The sequence below is a fragment of the Oncorhynchus mykiss genome, chromosome 1 (assembly GCF_013265735.2).
Source record: "Oncorhynchus mykiss isolate Arlee chromosome 1, USDA_OmykA_1.1, whole genome shotgun sequence".
In the NCBI taxonomy this organism is placed as follows: Eukaryota; Metazoa; Chordata; class Actinopteri; order Salmoniformes; family Salmonidae; genus Oncorhynchus; species Oncorhynchus mykiss.
Genome location: NC_048565.1, coordinates 1,878,947 through 1,897,939, shown reverse-complemented (window position 1 = coordinate 1,897,939; position 18,993 = coordinate 1,878,947). Strand labels below are relative to the sequence as shown.

At 47.0% G+C, this 18,993-nt stretch overlaps 1 protein-coding gene across 4 annotated transcripts in view; it reads right to left on the bottom strand.

The window, feature by feature from the left end:
• tmem131 (transmembrane protein 131) overlaps positions 1–18,993 on the bottom strand; it is a 108,200-nt gene that overhangs the window by 69,637 nt on the left and 19,570 nt on the right. For all 4 annotated transcript variants that reach the window (XR_005052028.1, XM_036979332.1, XM_036979391.1 and 1 more), the window contains 3 exons: positions 9,595–9,715; positions 3,714–3,821; positions 3,385–3,507 (listed from right to left, as the gene is read on the bottom strand). Coding sequence is in view for 3 of the 4 variants with exons in the window: in XM_036979332.1 (XP_036835227.1) it covers positions 3,385–3,507; positions 3,714–3,821; positions 9,595–9,715 (352 nt within the window). In the remaining variant the exon portion in view is untranslated. The remainder of the gene's footprint in view (positions 1–3,384; positions 3,508–3,713; positions 3,822–9,594; positions 9,716–18,993) is intronic.

Below are 18,993 nucleotides of genomic sequence, written 5' to 3'. Positions count from 1 at the left end.
AGTGGCCCCACACCTCTCCAAACTGTGGGTTTCAGTGAGAGGACTAACTGGTGACTCCTAGTGGCCCCACACCTCTCCAAACTGGGTTTCAGTGAGAGGACTAACTGGTGACTCCTAGTGGCCCGACACCTCTCCAAACTGTGGGTTTCAGTGAGAGGACTAACTGGTGACTCCTAGTGGCCCCCACACCTCTCCAGACTGTGAGTTTCAGTGAGAGGACTAACTGGTGTCTCCAAGTGGCCCCCACACCTCTCCAGACTGTGGGTTTCAGTGAGAGGACTAACTGGTGACTCCTAGTGGCCCCACACCTCTCCAAACTGTGGGTTTCAGTGAGAGGACTAACTGGTGACTCCTAGTGGCCCCACACCTCTCCAAACTGGGTTTCAGTGAGGACTAACTGGTGACTCCTAGTGGCCCCACACCTCTCCAGACTGTGGGTTTCAGTGAGAGGACTAACTGGTGACTCCTAGTGGCCCCACACCTCTCCAAACTGTGGGTTTCAGTGAGAGGACTAACTGGTGACTCCAAGTGGCCCCACACCTCTCCAAACTGGGTTTCAGTGAGGACTAACTGGTGACTCCTAGTGGCCCCACACCTCTCCAAACTGTGCGTTTCAGTGAGAGGACTAACTGGTGACTCCAAGTGGCCCCACACCTCTCCAAACTGGGTTTCAGTGAGGACTAACTGGTGACTCCTAGTGGCGCCACACCTCTCCAAACTGGGTTTCAGTGAGGACTAACTGGTGACTCCTAGTGGCCCCCACACCTCTCCAGACTGTGAGTTTCAGTGAGAGGACTAACTGGTGTCTCCAAGTGGCCCCCACACCTCTCCAGACTGTGGGTTTCAGTGAGAGGACTAACTGGTGACTCCTAGTGGCCCCACACCTCTCCAAACTGTGGGTTTCAGTGAGAGGACTAACTGGTGACTCCTAGTGGCGCCACACCTCTCCAAACTGGGTTTCAGTGAGGACTAACTGGTGACTCCTAGTGGCCCCACACCTCTCCAAACTGTGGGTTTCAGTGAGAGGACTAACTGGTGACTCCAAGTGGCCCCACACCTCTCCAAACTGGGTTTCAGTGAGGACTAACTGGTGACTCCTAGTGGCCCCACACCTCTCCAAACTGTGCGTTTCAGTGAGAGGACTAACTGGTGACTCCAAGTGGCCCCACACCTCTCCAAACTGGGTTTCAGTGAGGACTAACTGGTGACTCCTAGTGGCCCCACACCTCTCCAAACTGTGGGTTTCAGTGAGAGGACTAACTGGTGACTCCTAGTGGCCCCACACCTCTCCAGACTGTGGGTTTCAGTGAGAGGACTAACTGGTGTCTCCAAGTGGCCCCACACCTCTCCAAACTGTGGGTTTCAGTGAGGACTAACTGGTGACTCCTAGTGGCCCCACACCTCTCCAGACTATGGGTTTCAGTGAGGACTAACTGGTGACTCCTAGTGGCCCCACACCTCTCCAAACTGTGGGTTTCAGTGAGAGGACTAACTGGTGACTCCTAGTGGCCCCACACCTCTCCAAACTGTGGGTTTCAGTGAGAGGACTAACTGGTGACTCCTAGTGGCCCCACACCTCTCCAAACTGTGGGTTTCAGTGAGAGGACTAACTGGTGTCTCCAAGTGGCCCCCACACCTCTCCAGACTGTGGGTTTCAGTGAGAGGACTAACTGGTGACTCCTAGTGGCCCCACACCTCTCCAAACTGTGGGTTTCAGTGAGAGGACTAACTGGTGACTCCTAGTGGCCCCACACCTCTCCAAACTGTGGGTTTCAGTGAGAGGACTAACTGGTGACTCCTAGTGTCTCCAAACTGTGCAGTTCGTAAGCCATTTAAATGCATTATGACTCAAGGAAAAAGCCTTCAACTGTAGTTACGGGCCATTCTATGGGCCAAATATCCCCTCCCCCTCCAAAAATCGAGAGATGCTAACGCCTGTGAAAGTGTGATTTGTCAAAATAACCAGAGATGAAAAACCCAACCGCTGGAACGAATGCTGCTGATCTCACACATCCTGTTGTGTCATGACAGAGCTACAGTCCCCTTACGTGTCTATCCACCAGAGATTACATTATTTAACCTTTATTTAACTAGGCAAGTCAGTTAAGAACAGATTATTATGTTCAATAACGGCCTAGGAACAGTGGGTTAACTGGCCTAGGAACAGTGGGTTAACTGGCCTAGGAACAATGGGTTAACTGGCCTAGGAACAGTGGGTCAACTGGCCTAGGAACAGTGGGTCAACTGGCCTAGGAACAGTGGGTTAACTGGCCTAGGAACAGTGGGTTAACTGGCCTAGGAACAGTGGGTTAACTGGCCTAGGAACAGTGGGTTAACTGGCCTAGGAACAGTGGGTTAACTGGCCTAGGAACAGTGGGTTAACTGGCCTAGGAACAGTGGGTTAACTGGCCTAGGAACAGTGGGTTAACTGGCCTAGGAACAGTGGGTTAACTTTGTCAGCTCGGGGATTCAATCTTGCAACCCTTCGGTTCCTAGTCCAATGCTCTAACCACTAGACTACCTGCCGCCCCATTATAACTAACCAGAATACACTAAGTGACCTAAACTATTTCAAACCCTAACAATCAATGACTCAAGTCTCAAACCTAATCAACTGGACACGTCGATAGATGAACTGTTGAGAGACGGTTTCCCCAGACATGTTCAATTACTATTGGAAAGTGCTTCTTTGTCCGGGACTTGATCTGTTGCTAGGAAACCGGCCCTTAGTGGTTTGTGGATGTTATGGGCACATCGATAGATTGTTACTGGATGGTGATTCATGATACTAAGACAGCTTGATGTCAAAACGAGCCACTAGAGTGTAGCTTAACCTTTCCTTTTAAAGTGGACTGTTCTGCCTGCGGCTATGGAACCCTGACCTGTTCACCGGACGTGGGTTTCTGTACAGCACTTTGAGATATCAGCTGATGTACGAAGGGCTTTATAAATACATTTGATTTGATGGTGGTTATCATAGAGACGCATAAAGACATGTTTACCTGCACTGTGAGGGTCGTGGATGTTAGTTACCTGCAGTGGTTCACTGTGCGGGTCGTGGATGTTAGTTACCTGCAGTGGTTCACTGTGAGGGTTGTGGATGTTAGTTACCTGCAGTGGTTCACTGTGAGGGTTGTGGATGTTAGTTACTTGCAGTAGTTCACTGTGAGGGTTGTGGATGTTAGTTACCTGCAGTGGTTCACTGTGAGGGTTGTGGATGTTAGTTACCTGCAGTGGTTCACTGTGAGGGTTGTGGATGTTAGTTACCTGCAGTGGTTCACTGTGAGGGTTGTGGATGTTAGTTACCTGCAGTGGTTCACTGTGAGGGTTGTGGATGTTAGTTACCTGCAGTGGTTCACTGTGAGGGTTGTGGATGTTAGTTACCTGCAGTGGTTCACTGTGAGGGTTGTGGATGTTTATGAGTGGAGAGAAGCTGCCGTTAACAGGGACTCTGGCCCCGATGAAGGGCCGTAGTCTGTAGGGGTTGGGGATACCCACCCCGAACACCTGAAAACACAAGAGAACAGACCACAAGACTATCAAAATGAACTTTCTTTATATCTGAAGGAATAGCCTATTAAATTGATATTGTGTTTATGGTGCTGTTCCAAATGGGACCCTATTCCCTACATAGTGCACTACCTTATGGGCCCCAGTAAAAAGTAGTGCACTACATAGGGAATAGGGTGCCATTTGTAACACGTCTACAGTACCTGGTATGTAAACACTCCATGATTCGCCGTATTAATAAATAAAGTATTTTCTATGTTCCCTACGAGAAACACGAGATCAAACGACGTGTTTCCCCCTGCTGGGATTATCTGGAACAGAAAGAGGGAAAAAAAACAGAGGAGGCATTATCAGCTGGTCACATTATCAGCTGGTGACAATGGATGGAGCATTATCAGCTGGTCACATTATCAGCTGGTCACAATGGATGGAGCATTATCAGCTGGTCACATTATCAGCTGGTGACAATGGATGGAGCATTATCAGCTGGTCACATTATCAGCTGGTCACAATGGATGGAGCATAATCAGCTGGTCACATTATCAGCTGGTGACAATGGATGGAGCATTATCAGCTGGTCACATTATCAGCTGGTCACAATGGATGGAGCATTATCAGCTGGTCACATTATCAGCTGGTCACAATGGATGGAGCATTATCAGCTGGTCACATTATCGGCTGGTCACATTATCAGCTGGTCACATTATCAGCTGGTCACAGTGGATGGAGCATTATCAGCTGGTCACATTATCAGCTGGTAACATTATCGGCTGGTCACATTATCAGCTGGTCACAGTGGATGGAGCATCATCAGCTGGTCACATTATCAGCTGGTGACAATGGATGGAGCATTATCAGCTGGTCACATTATCAGCTGGTCACAATGGATGGAGCATTATCAGCTGGTCAAATTATCAGCTGGTCACAGTGGATGGAACATTATCAGCTGGTCACATTATCAGCTGGGCACATTATCAGCTGGTCACAATGGATGGAGCATTATCAGCTGGTCACATTATCAGCTGGTAACATTATCGGCTGGTCACATTATCAGCTGGTCACAGTGGATGGAGCATTATCAGCTGGGCACATTATCAGCTGGTCACATTATTGGCTGGTCACATTATCAGCTGGTCACAGTGGATGGAGCATTATCAGCTGGTCACAATGGATGGAGCATTATCAGCTGGTCACATTATCAGCTGGTCACAGTGGATGGAGCATTATCAGCTGGTCACAATGGATGGAGCATTATCAGCTGGTCACATTATCAGCTGGTCACATTATCAGCTGGTCACAGTGGATGGAGCATTATCAGCTGGTCACAATGGATGGAGCATTATCAGCTGGTCACAATGGATGGAGCATTATCAGCTGGTCACATTATCGGCTTGGCACATTATCGGCTGGGCACATTATCGGCTGGTCACATTATCGGCTGGTCACATTATCGGCTGGTCACATTATCGGCTGGTCACAATGGATGGAACATGTATTCCCAAACTGGGGTACGAGATACATACCCAGAGGTATGTGTCGTCGGGGTACACCAAATAAAAATGTGATTCACATTATCAAACATTTATATTTTTCAACGGAGTTATACATTTGGGTGATTTTTTTTCTCCCCTCGCCTGAGTAGCCTCGTTTCACTGCCAAAATTAAAATTAAACCATCTAGTGTTCTGCGAAATAACAACACAATGTCAAATAATGAACATCCAATCACATTAACCGATACTCTCTCATGGGAAACGTTCACTCTTGCGCAGACATTTAGAAACGAAACATGCCAATTTGAAAAATAAGCCGCGGGAGTTTTTTGAGCAAGAATATAGACGACTTTCGAGTAGCGAGACATGTAAATTCATTTAAAAAAAAGAAACGTCCTCTCACTGTCAACTGCGTTTGTTTTCAGCAAACTTTACATGTGTAAATATTTGTATGAACATAACAAGATTCAACAACTGAGACATAAACTGAACAAGTTCCACAGACATGTGACTAACAGAAATGGAATAATGTGTCCCTGAACAAAGGGGGGGTCAAAATCAAAAGTAACAGTCAGTATCTGGTGTGGCCACCAGCTGCATTAAGTACTGCAGTGCATCTCCTCCTCATGGACTGCACCAGATTTGCCAGTTCTTGCTGTGAGATGTTACTCCGCTCTTCCACCAAGGCACCTGCAAGTTCCTGTACATTTCTGGGGGGAATGGCCCTAGCCCTCACCCTCCGATCCAACAGGCCCCAGACGTGCTCAATGGGATTGAGATCCGGGTTCTTCGCTGGCCATGGCAAAACACTGACATTCCTGTCTTGTAGGAAATCACACACAGACTGAGCAGTATGGCTGGTGGCATTGTCATGTTGGAGGGTCATGTCAGGATGAGCCTGCAGGAAGGGTACCTCATGAGGGAGGAGGATGTCTTCCCTGTAATGCACAGCGTTGAGATCGCCTGCAATGACAACAAGCTCAGTGCGATGATGCTGTGACACACCGCCCCAGATCATGACCGATCATTGTTCTTGCCATCCTGCACCTGTCCAGCAGGTATGCTGTTCGGATGTACCGATCCTGTGCAGATGTTGTTACACGTGGTCTGCCACTGCGAGGACGATCAGCTATCCGTCCTGTCTCCCTGTAGCGCTGTCTTAGGCGTCTCACAGTACGGACATTGCAATTTATTTCCCTGGCCACATCTGCAGTCCTCATGCCTCCTTGCAGCATGCCCAAGGCACGTTCACGCAGATGAACAGGGTCCCTGGCATCTTTCTTTTGGTGTTTTTCAGTCAGTAAAAAAGCCTCTTTAGTGTCATAAGTTTTCATTACTGTGACCGTAATTGCCTACCGTCTGTAAGCTGTTAACGACCGTTCCACAGGTGCATGTTCATTGTTTACGGTTCATTTAACAAGCATGGGAAACAGTGTTTAAACCCTTTACAATGAAGATCTGTTAGGTTATTTGGATTTTTATGAATTATCTTTTGAAAGACAGGGTCCTGAAAAAGGGACGTTTCATTTTGTGCTGAGTTTATAAAAGCAGCAGATACCATTAATATATGAAGCGTCTTATATGGTGAGCTACTGTAACCGATGTGAAATGGAAAGCTAGTTAGCGGGGTGCGCGCTAATAGTGTTTCAATCGGTGACGTCACTCGCTCTGAAACCTTGAAGTAGTTGTTCCCCGCGGCTTTTGTGGAGCGATGGGTAACGATGCTTCGTGGGTGTCAGTTGTTGATGTGTGCAGAGGGTCCCTGGTTTGAGCCCAGGCAGGAGCGAGGAAAGGGACAGAATTAAAACTGTTAGACTACCAAGTGGCAGGCAAGCCCCATACTATTGTGGAGGACTTAATTCTTCCTGCTGCCGTGGATATGGCTGGGACAATGCTGGGTGAAAAGACCCAAAAAACTATACAGATAATGCCTTCATCAAACAACACAGTTTCATGACGCATTAGTGACATGACAGGAGATGTTTTGAAACAATTACTGCTTCGCATACAAGCCAGTGAATTCTATGCGTTACAGCTGGATGAGTCAACAGACGAGGGAATGCCTGACAGCTTGAAAGACGTTTTGGACACTACAGTGAAAATGGTTAACTTTGTTAAAGCAAGGCCCCCTGAACTCTTGTGTATTTTCTGCAATATGCAATGATATGGGCATGACCATGTAACGCTTTTACAACATTAATTCCTTCCTTCCACATGCAATCCTGGTTATCAAAGGGCAAAGACACGTTTTTCTTAAATTGAGAGACGAGCTTAAAGTTCTTTACTGACCATAATTTTCACTTGTCTGACCGCTTGTATGATGACGAGTTTCTCACACGACTGGCCTATCTGGGTGATGTTTTTTCTCGCCTGAATGATTACAGGGACTCTCCGCAACTATATTCAATGTGGGGGACAAAATTGAGGCTGTGATTAAGAAGTTGGAGCTCTTCTCTGTCTGCATTAACAAGGACAACACACAGGTCTTTCCATCATTGTATGATTTTTTTGTATGCAAATGAACTCAAGCTTATGGACAATGTCAAATGTGATATAGCGAAGCACCTGAGTGAGCTGGGTGCGCAATTATGCAGGTACTTTCCCAAAACAGATGACACAAACAACTGGATTCATTATCCATTTCATGCCCTGCCTCCAGTCCATTTACTGATATCTGAACAAGAGAGCCTTAATGAAATTGCAACAAGCGGTTCTGTGAAAATTGAATTTAATCAGAAGCCACTGCCAGATTTCTGGATTGGGCTGCGCTCAGAGTACCCTGCCTTGGCAAATCGCGCTATTAAGACACTGATGCCCTTTGCAACCACGTACCTATGTGAGAGTGGATTCTCGGCCCTTACTAGCATGACAACTAAATACAGGCACATACTGTGTGTGGAAAATAATTTAAGACTGGGACTCTCTCAATACAACCCAAAGTTAAGTGCATCCTTTCAAGCACACCCTTCTCATTAATTTTTTGATGAGCAAATAAGGTTTTATATGTGTGAATTTTGTTCTCAATGTTCATAAACCAATTCAATTAAACTACTCAGTCTGCTAATCAGGATTTGTAAAATACTGATTAAATTAAACAGACAGAGAGAGGCCCAGCTACGATAATCAATAAGGTTAATTCATGAGAGCGCTCCAGTACAAAAACAAAGATGTTCCCTTTATAACACTCGCACATACATACACACTAACATTAGGATTTTCTCCTGAAGTCTCACCACAGTTTATTACCACTCAGCTGACAGTTTCAATCCCCCCAGATAAGGGAAACCTGGAGGGCCTCTCCCTGTCCTATCTCCCCAGAGTTACAGCCGGGTCGGTTCAAACATAGGTTAATGAACCTCTTTGTTTTCTTTCGGCACACACATACATTCCTCTCTTCCCCCCTCCAACCTAGTTGTTTATCAGCTTTAATTACTACTTGTTCATGCTACATAACCTCTAATCTCTACTGGCTAAGTTTCCGGGTAGAATTATTTAATCATTTATGTTAAACCTTTATAAAATATTTTAACAATATGTAAGATGGTTAAATAAAGAGCAAAATTATTGATTATTTGTGCCCTGGTCCGACGAGAGCTCTTTGTCACTTCCCACGAGTCGGGTTGTCACAAAAACTCACACTCATTCTTATGTTTAATAAATGTATCGTATAGTGTGTGTGTGGCAGGCTTACAATGATGGCAAAAAACAACATTTGAGAGTACGCTGACCCTGGTGCTAGAGGGGGTACAGCTGACCCTGGTACTAGAGGGAGGTAAGCAGCTGGAGGTTGAATGTTTGAAGGGGTACGGGACTATAAAACTTTTGGGAACCACAAAAAAACACAAACAATGGACATTGGACCGGTGGAAATGTGTCCTTTGGTCTGATGAGTCCAAATTTGAGATTTTTGGTTCCAACTGCCGTGTCTATGTGAGACGCTGAGTAGGCAAACGGAATATCTCCACATGTGTTGTTCCCACCGTGAAGCATGGAGGTGGTGGTGTGGGGGTGCTTTGCTGGTGACACTGTCTGTGATTTATTTAAAATTCAAGGCACACTGAACCAGCATGGCTGCAGTCATATGCCATCCCATCTGGTTTGCCCTTAGTGGGACTACCATTTGTTTTTCAACAGGACAATGACCCAACACACCTCCAGGCTGTGTAAGGGCTATTTGACCAAGAAGGAGAGTGATGGAGTGCTGCATCAGATGAACTGGCCTCCACAATCACCCGACCTCAACCCCATTGAGATGGTTTGGGATGGGTTGGACCGCAGAGTGAAGGAAAAGCAGCCAACAAGTGCTCAGCATATGTGGGAACTCCTTCAGACTGTTGGGAAAGCATTCCTGGTGAAACTGTTTGAGAGAATGCCAAGAATGTGAAAAGCTGTCATCGTGGCTACTTTGAAGAATCTAAAATATATTTTGATTTTTTTAAACACTTTTTTGGTTACTCCATAGTTCCATAGTTGTGATGTCTTCACTATTATTCTACAATGTATAGTACAGATAAAGAAACACCCTTCAATCAGCAGGTGTGTCCAAACTGTTGACTGGACCTGTACACCTGGCACAAAGGCCTAATACTTACCACATTCTGGAAATAGGATGGATGAAAATGTGCTGTTGTTGCTGATATTGATATCAAACTAATTTCTTCTGAGCTGGGATTATTCAAGTAAATATTTTCCATTGCTGGCATCCCCACAGGCCTAGAGAGAAAAAGGAAAGAGCAAATAAACCTATTAATTAAAAAGGTTGACATTGTTGGGACGCCTAGAGGAGGTGAGTCAGGGACGCCTAGAGGAGGCGAGTCAGGGACGCCTAGAGGGGAGTCAGGGACGCCTAGAGGAGGGGAGTCAGGGGCGCCTAGAGGAGGCGAGTCAGGGGCGCCTAGAGGAGGCGAGTCAGGGGCGCCTAGAGGAGGGGAGTCAGGGGCGACTAGAGGAGGGGAGTCAGGGGCGCCTAGAGGAGGGGAGTCAGGGGCGCCTAGAGGAGGCGCGTCAGGGACGCCTAGAGGAGGAGAGTCAGGGAAGCCTAGAGGAGGCGAGTCAGGGGCGCCTAGAGGAGGCGAGTCAGGGGCGCCTAGAGGAGGCGAGTCAGGGGCGCCTAGAGGAGGCGAGTCAGGGGCGCCTAGAGGAGGCGAGTCAGGGGCGCCTAGAGGAGGCGAGTCAGGGGCGCCTAGAGGAGGCGAGTCAGGGTCGCCTAGAGGAGGCGAGTCAGGGATGAGGAGGCGAGTCAGGGACGCCTAGAGGAAGCGAGTCAGGGGCGCCTAGAGGAAGCGAGTCAGGGGCGCCTAGAGGAAGCGAGTCAGGGACGCCTAGAGGAGGCGAGTCAGGGATGCCTAGAGGAGGCGAGCCAGGGATGCCTAGAGGAGGCGAGTCAGGGACGAGGAGGCGAGTCAGGGACGAGGAGGCGAGTCAGGGACGCCTAGAGGAGGCGAGTCAGGGACGCCTAGAGGAGGCGAGTCAGGGACGCCTAGAGGAGGCGAGTCAGGGACGCCTAGAGGAGGCGAGTCAGGGACGCCTAGAGGAGAAGAGTCAGGGGCGCCTAGAGGAGGGGAGTCAGGGGCGCCTAGAGGAGGCGAGTCAGGGACGCCTAGAGGAGGGGAGTCAGGGGCGACTAGAGGAGGGGAGTCAGGGGCGCCTAGAGGAGGCGAGTCAGGGACGCCTAGAGGAGGCGAGTCAGGGACGCCTAGAGGAGGAGAGTCAGGGACGCCTAGAGGAGGAGAGTCAGGGACGCCTAGAGGAGGCGAGTCAGGGATGTTTTATTTAAATGTTTTATGTCACCTTTATTTAAATAGGCCATAGTAGCAAAGTAATTAGAATTTAGCAGATTAACACTGGAGTGATAGAGGAGCAGATGATGATGTGTAAGTAGTGATACTGGTGTGCAAAAGAGCAGAAAAGTACATAAAACAATATGGGGACGAGGTAGTTGGATTGGGTGTTTGATGAGGTGAGTAAGACTTGTTTAGAGGAGGGCAGGGCAACGTAACATGAGATCAGTGAGTCTGCTTCCATTGTTAGTGTGGAATGCTTTCTGTCCACACACAATGTTACCACTGCCTGTGTATCTGACTGGTAATATACCAAACATATTTGTAGAAGGCCCTGTTCGACAGAGAGTAGGATAACCCTGTTCGACAGAGATCAGGGTAGCCCTGTTCGACAGAGATCAGGGTAGCCCTGTTCAACAGAGACGAGGGTAGCCCTGTTCAACAGAGAGTAGGATAGCCCTGTTCAACAGAGACTAGGATAGCCCTGTTCGACAGAGACTGGGATAGCCCTGTTCGACAGAGACTAGGATAGCCCTGTTCGACAGAGACTAGGATAACCCTGTTCGACAGAGACTAGGATAACCCTGTTCGACAGAGACTAGGATAACCCTGTTCAACAGAGACTAGGATAGCCCTGTTCGACAGGGCTATCCTAGGCAGGAGGAGGACAGTGAGACAGGAGGACAGGGAGACAGGAGGAGAACAGTGAGACAGGAGGACAGTGAGACAGGAGGACAGTGAGACAGGAAGAGGACACTACCAGGTAGAGAGGGGGCTTCAGGTTGATCTGGATCTGCAATTAACTAGAGTGCTGTTCGGGTTCAATTCATGTGCAATACTTGAAACTTGTGTCCACATAGGAAACGCACTGCACAGACTGGCAGAGAGAAGCTCCGGATTGGTTGTCACAGACTGGCAGAGAGAAGCTCCTGATTGGTTGTCACAGACTGGCAGAGAGAAGCTCCTGATTGGTTGTCACAGACTGGCAGAGAGAAGCTCCTGATTGGTTGTCACAGACTGGCAGAGAGAAGCTCCTGATTGGTTGTCATAGACTGGCAGAGAGAAGCCCCTGATTGGTTGTCACAGACTGGCAGAGAGAAGCCCCTGATTGGTTGTCACAGACTGGCAGAGAGAAGCCCCTGATTGAAAAAACCCTACAAAAACGCCATTAATTTTCCTCATAGGCTTTAGCCAACTAACCATGGCGGGGTTAGTGTCTACAAAAAGATCCCATTACTTTCTATATGTGGTGGTGGTTAGCCGTCTAGCTAGCCAGCCATGTAAATTATCTGGTTTAGCATAGTAACATCAGAGGAAAGCCCTTAATATTGTCAGAGACTCCAGTCACCCAAGTCATAGACTGTTTTCTCTACTACAGCAAGGCAAGAGGTACCGGACCACCAAGTCTGGGATCAAAAGGCTCCTGAACAGATTCTACCCCAAAACAATTAATCAAAAGGCCACCAGACTGTTACATTGTGCCCCCCCCCCCCCCCCCCCCTTGTTTTGTACACTGCTGCTACTCACTGTTTATTATCTATGCAGTCACTTCACCCCTACCTACATGCACAAATTAACTAATTACCTCGACTAACCTGTACCCCTGCACATTGACTCTGTACCGCAAAAATAGCTTAAAAAAGCAAAGAGAAAACAGACCATCATTACTTTAAGACATGAAGGTCAGTCAATGCAGAACATTTCAAGAACTTTGATGGCTTTCATGAGGACCGCTACAGGAAAGGAAGACGCAGAGCTACTTCTGCTGCAGAGGATAAGGTCATTGGAGTTAACTGCACCTCAGATTGCAGCCCAAATAAATGCTTCACAGAGTTCAAGTAACAGGCATCTCAACATCAACTTTTCAGAGGAGACTGCTTGAATCAAGCCTTCATGGTTAAATTGCTACAAAGTACTAATGGAAACCAATAAGAGACTTGCCTGGGCCAAGAAACACAAGCAATGGACAATTGACCGGTGGAAATCTGCCCTTTGGTCTGATAAGCCCAAATTTGATATTTTTGTTTCCAACCGCCTTGTCTTTGTGAGACGCAGAGTAGGTGAATGGATGATCTCTGCATGTGTGCTTCCCACCATGAAGCATGGAGGAGGAAGTGTGATGGTGTGGTGGTGCTTTATTTGTGACACTGTGATTTATTTCAATTCAAGGCACACTTAACCAGCATGGCTACCACAGCATTCTGCAGCGAAACACCATCCCATCTGGTTTGCGCTTAGTGGGACTATAATTTGCTTTTCAACAGGACAATGACTCTAAACACACCTCCAGGCTGTGTAAGGGATATTTGACAAAGGAGAGTGATGGAGTGCTGTATCAGATGACCTGGCATCCACAATCACCCGACCTCAAACCAATTGAGATGGTTTGGGTTGAGCTGGACCGCAGAGTGAAGGAAAAGCAGCCAACATGTGCTCAGCATATGTGGGAACTCATTCAAGACTTTCCTCTCCAAGATGGCGTAGCAGTCAGGCGTCTTTTGTCTTCGTCTTGCCCCGTGAATATATCTTTGCATTTATTTTTTAGATTTTTTTAACCTTATCCTGGCTAGTGTCCTTGTCCCGGAGAAAGCACCAATTAGCCTGGAGCTAGCCTATGCTAGGCCCATTTCCCAGCAAGCTGAAGAGGTCCATCAGCCACTCCTTGGGCTACAATACCTATTTTACCAATTGGCCTGGACCCTTTTACTACACAAACCCCTGCTGATCCATCACAACTAGTCTGCAGACGTAACTTCCGTCGCGACGTCCCTCTAAGGCCCTTGTGCTTGCCCAGGCCCGCTAGCTGTCTGAATTGCCGTGTCTACAGCCCATCCAGCTACTCATTGGACCCTATGATCACTCAGCTATGCATGCCACTCCTTAATGTCAATATGCCTTGTCCATAGCTGTTTTGGTTAGTGATTATTGTCTGTAGAGCTCTCCAGCCCTGCTCAATATGCCTCAGCTAACCCTCTTGTCCCACCTCCCACACATGCGGTGACCTCATCTGGTTTAATTGATGTCTCTAGAGACAATACCTTGCTCATCGTCACTCATTGCCAAGGTTTACCTCCACTGTATTCACATCCTACCATACCTTTGTTTGTACATTGTGCATTGAATCTATTCTACCGCGCCCAGAAACCTGCTCCTTTTACTCCCTGTTCCAAACGTACTAGACGACCAGTTCTTATAGCCTTTAGCCGTACCCTCATCCTACTCCTCCTCTGTTCCTCTGGTGATGTAGAGGTTAATCCGGCCCTGCAGTGCCTAGCTCCACTCCCATTTACCAGGCGCTCTCATTTGTTGACTTCTGTAACCGTAAAAGCCTTGGTTTCAAGCATGTTAACATTAGATGCCTCCGCCCTAAGTTTGTGCTGGGGCAGTGAATAAAACACTCTGCCAACCAGGATGTCCTAGCCGTGTCTGAATCCTGGCATAGGAAGGCCACCAAAACCCCTGAAATTTCCATCCCTAACTATAACATTTTCCGACAAGATAGAACTGCCACAGGGGGCAGAGTTGCAATCTACTGCAGAGATAGCCTGCAGAGTTCTGTCTTACTATCCAGGTCTGTCCCCAAACAATTTGAGCTTCTATTTTTAAAAATCCACCTCTCCAGAAACAAGTCTCTTACCGTTGCTGCTTGCTATAGATCACCTTCTACCCCCAGCTGTGCCCTGGCCACCATTGAATTGCTTGCCCCCCAGCTATCTTCAGAGCTCGTGCTTTTAGGTGACCTAAACTGGGACATGCTTAACACCCCAGTCATCCTACAATCTAAACCTGATGCTCTCAATCTCACACAAATGATCAATGAAGCCACCAGGTACCACTCAAATATATAAACACAGGCACCCTCATAGAGATCATCCTAACCAACCTGCCCTCTAAATACACCTCTGCTGTCTTCAACCAGGATCTCAGCCTCATTGCCTGCATTCGTAATGGGTACGCGGTCAAACATATAATCGATGCAGTGCGCATTCGCAAAAAAGGACTGTCGTTGCCCCAACGTGTACCTAACCATAAACATCAATGCCTTTCTTAAAACCAATACATATATTTTTTAACCTGCATTTTTAGCTAAAAGAAAGGATAGCAGGCAATATTAACCAGGTGAAATTGTGGCACTTTTCTTGCGTTCATACACGCAGAGTCAGGGTATAAGCAACAGTTTGGGCCGCCTAATTTGGGAAGCCTGGCTCATTGCGAACTAATTTGTCCGAATTTTACGTAATTATGACATAACATTGAAGGTTGTGCAATGTAACAGGAATATTTAGACTTAGGGATGCCACCCGTTAGATAAAATACGGAACGGTTCCTTATTTCACTGAAAGAATAAACGTTTTGTTTTCAAAATTATAGTTTCCGGATTCGACCATATTAATGACCTACGGCTCGTATTTCTGTGTGTTATTGTGTTATAATTAAGTCTATGATTTGATAGAGCAGTCTGACTCAGCGATGGTAGGCACCAGCAGGCTCGTAAGCATTCCTTCAAACAGCACTTTCGTGCGTTTTGCCAGCAGCTCTTCGCAATTCTTCACGCATTGCGCTGTTTAAGACTTCAAGCCTATCAACTCCCAAGATTAGGCTGGCGTAACCGATGTGAAATGGCTAGCTAGTTAGCGGGGTGCGCGCTAATAGCGTTTCAAACGTCACTCGCTCTGAGACTTGGAGTAGTTGTTCCCCTTGCTCTGCATGGGTAACGCTGCTTCGAGGGTGGCTGTTGTCGATGTGTTCCTGGTTCGAAACCAGGTAGCGGCGAGGAGAGGGATGGAAGCTATACTGTTACACTGGCAATACTAAAGTGCCTATAAAAACATCCAATAGTCAAAGGTATATGAAATAGTGCTATAATAACTACAACCTAAAAATAATAATATTGAAGACTCATGTTAAAAGGAACCACCAGCTTTCAAATGTTCTCATGTTCTGAGCAAGGAACTGAAACGTTAGCTTTCTTACATGGCACATATTGCACTTTTACTTTCTTCATGTTTCATTATTTATTTGAGGCTAAATTGATTTTATTGATGTATTATATTAAGTTAAAATAAGTGTTCATTCAGTATTGTTGTAATTGTCATTATTACATATAAATAATTAAAAATTGGCCGATTAATCAGTATCGGCTTTTTTTGGTCCTCCAATAATCAGTATCGGCTTGAAAAATCATAAAATCGGTCAAACTCTAAAGCATGCCCATTCAAAAAAATGTAGAACCAGGAACAGATATAGCCCGTGGTTCACTCCAGACCTGACTGCCCTTAACCAGCACAAAAACATCCTGTGGTGTACGGCATTGGCATCGAATAGCCCTCACGATATGCAACTTTTCAGGGAGGTTAGGGACCAATATACACAGGCAGTTAGGAAAGCAAAGGCTAGCTTTGCTTTCAGAAATGTGCATCCTGCAGCACAAACTCCAAAAAGCTCTGGGACACTAAAGTCCACAGAGAATAAAAGCACCTCCTCCCAGCTGTCCACTGCACTGAGGCTCCACAATAATTGAGAATTTCAATAAGCATTTTTTTTATTTTACAGTTGGCCATGCTTTCCACCGGGCCACCCCTACCCTGGTCAACAGCCCTGCACCCCCCACAGCAACTTGCCCAAGACTCCCCCATTTCTCCTTCACCCAAATCCAGATAGCTGATGTTCTGAAAGAGCAGCAAAATCTGGACCCCTACAAATCAGCTGGGCTAGACAATCTGGACCCTCTCTTTCTAAAATGATCAGCCAAAATTGTTGCAACCCATATTACTAGCCTGTTCAACCTCTCTTTCGTATCGTCTGAGAACCCCAGAGATTGGAAAGCTGCCGCGGTCATCCCCCTCTTCAAAGGGGGAGACACTCTAGATCCAAACTGCTACAGACCTATATCTATCCAACCCTGCCTTTCTAAGGTCTTCGAAAGCCAAGTTAACAAACAGATCACCGACCATTTCCAATCCCACCGTACCTTCTCCGCTACGCAATCGGGTTTCCAAGCTGGTCATGGGTGCACCTCAGCCACGCTCAAGGTCCTAAACGATATCATAACCACCATCGATAAGAGGCAATACTGTGCAGCTGTATTAATCGACCTAGCCAAGGAATTCAACTCTGTCAATCATCACATTCTTATCAGCAAACTCAACAGCCTTGGTTTCTCAAATGACTGCCTCGCCTGCTTCACCAACTACTTCTCTGACAGAGTTCAGTGTGTCAAATCGGAGGGCCTGTAGTCCGGACCTCTGGCAGTCTCTATGGGGGTACCACAGGGTTCAATTCTTGGGCCGACTCTCTTCTCTGTATACATCAATGATGTTGCTCTTGCTGCTGGTGATTCTCTGATCCACCTCTACGCATATGACACCATTCTGTATACCTCTGGCCCTTCTTTGGACACTGTGTTAACGAGCTTCCAAACAAGCTTCAATGCCATACAACTCTGTTTCCGTGGCCTTCAACTGCTCTTAAATGCAAATAAAACTAAATGCACGAACCTGGCCGCCCACCCAGCATCACTACTCTGGACGGTTCTGAGTGGACAACTACAAAAACCTAGGTGTCTGGTTAGACTGTAAACTCTTCTTCCAGACTCACATTAAGCATCTCCAATCCAAAATTAAATCTAGAATTGGCTTCTTATTTTGCAACAAAGCATCCTTCACTCATGCTGCCAAACATACGAGGCAATACTATCCTGCCGATCCTTGACTTTGGCGATGTCATTTACAAAATAGCCTCCAACACTCTACTCAGCAAATTGGATGCAGTCTATCACAGTGCCATGCATTTGGTCAACAATGCCCCATATACTGCCCACCACTGCAACCTGTATGCTCATGTTGGCTGGGCCTCGCTTCATATTCGTCGCCAAACCCACTGGCTCCAGGTCATCCATAAGTCTTTGGTAGGTAAAGCCCTGCCTTATCTCAGCTCACTGGTCACCATAGCAGCACCCACCTGTAGCACATGCTCCAGCAAGTATATTTCACTGGTCACCCCCAAAGCCAATTCCTCCTTTGGACACCTTTCCTTCCAGTTCTCTGCTGCCAATGACTGGAACGAACTGCAAAAATCACTGAAGCTGGAGACTCATATCTCCCTCACTAATTTTAAGCACCAGCTGTCAAGAGCAGCTCACAGATCACTGCACCTGTACATAGCCCATCTGTAAACAGCCCACCCAACTACCTCATCCCCATACTGTTATTTATTTTTTTGCTCCTTTGCACCCCAGTACACATTCATCTTCTGCACATCTATCACTCCAGTGTTTAAATTGCTAAATTGTAATTATTTCGCCACTATGGCCTATTTATTGCCTTACCTCATTTGCACACACTATATATAGACTTTATTTTCTATATTGTGTTATTGACTGTATGTTTGTTTATTCCATGTGTAACTCTGTTGTTGTTTGTGTCGCACTGCTATGCTTTATCTTGGCCAGGTCGCAGTTGTAAATGAGAACTTGTTCTCAACTAGCCTACCTGGTTAAATAAAGGTGAAATAAAATAAAATAATCATGGTAGTGTCCACATGAATGTAGAAGTGTTAAACAAACATATTGTCATGTACTGTCATGTTGTGTCTTGTCTCTGTCCTTTCCCTTCACCCTGTCTCCCTCTGCTGGTCGTTGTTAGGTTACCTTTTCTCCCCCGCTTTCCCCCAGCTGTTCCTTGTCTCCTCTGACTACCCATTCACCCCGTTTCCCACCTGTTCCCTTTTTCCCTCTGATTAGGTCCCTATATCTCTCTCTGTTTCTGTTCCTGTCCTTGTCGGATTCTTGTTTGTTGTGTTTCATGCCTGAGCCAGACTATCGTCATGTTTGCTGTAACCTTGTCCTGTCCTGTCGGAATCTGCCGGTCTATCTGAGCCTACCTATGTTTGGTTATTAAAGAAGCTCTGTTTAAGTTAGTTCGCTTTTGGGTCCTCATTCACTCACCATAACAGAAGAATCCGACCAAGAATGGACCCAGCGACTTCGGATCCTCTCCACTCAGCCGTCGGGATCCAGGGAGCGATGCTAGGCAGACACGAGCAGGAAGTGTCTGCTGCTCGACATGCCGTTGAGACCCTGGCCACCCAAGTCTCCAACCTCACAGAACAGGTTCACCATCTCCGCCTCGATCCACCGGCCACTTCCAGGGCTTTCGAATCTCCGGAGCCCAGAATCAATAACCCGCCGTGTTACTCTGGGGAGCCCACTGA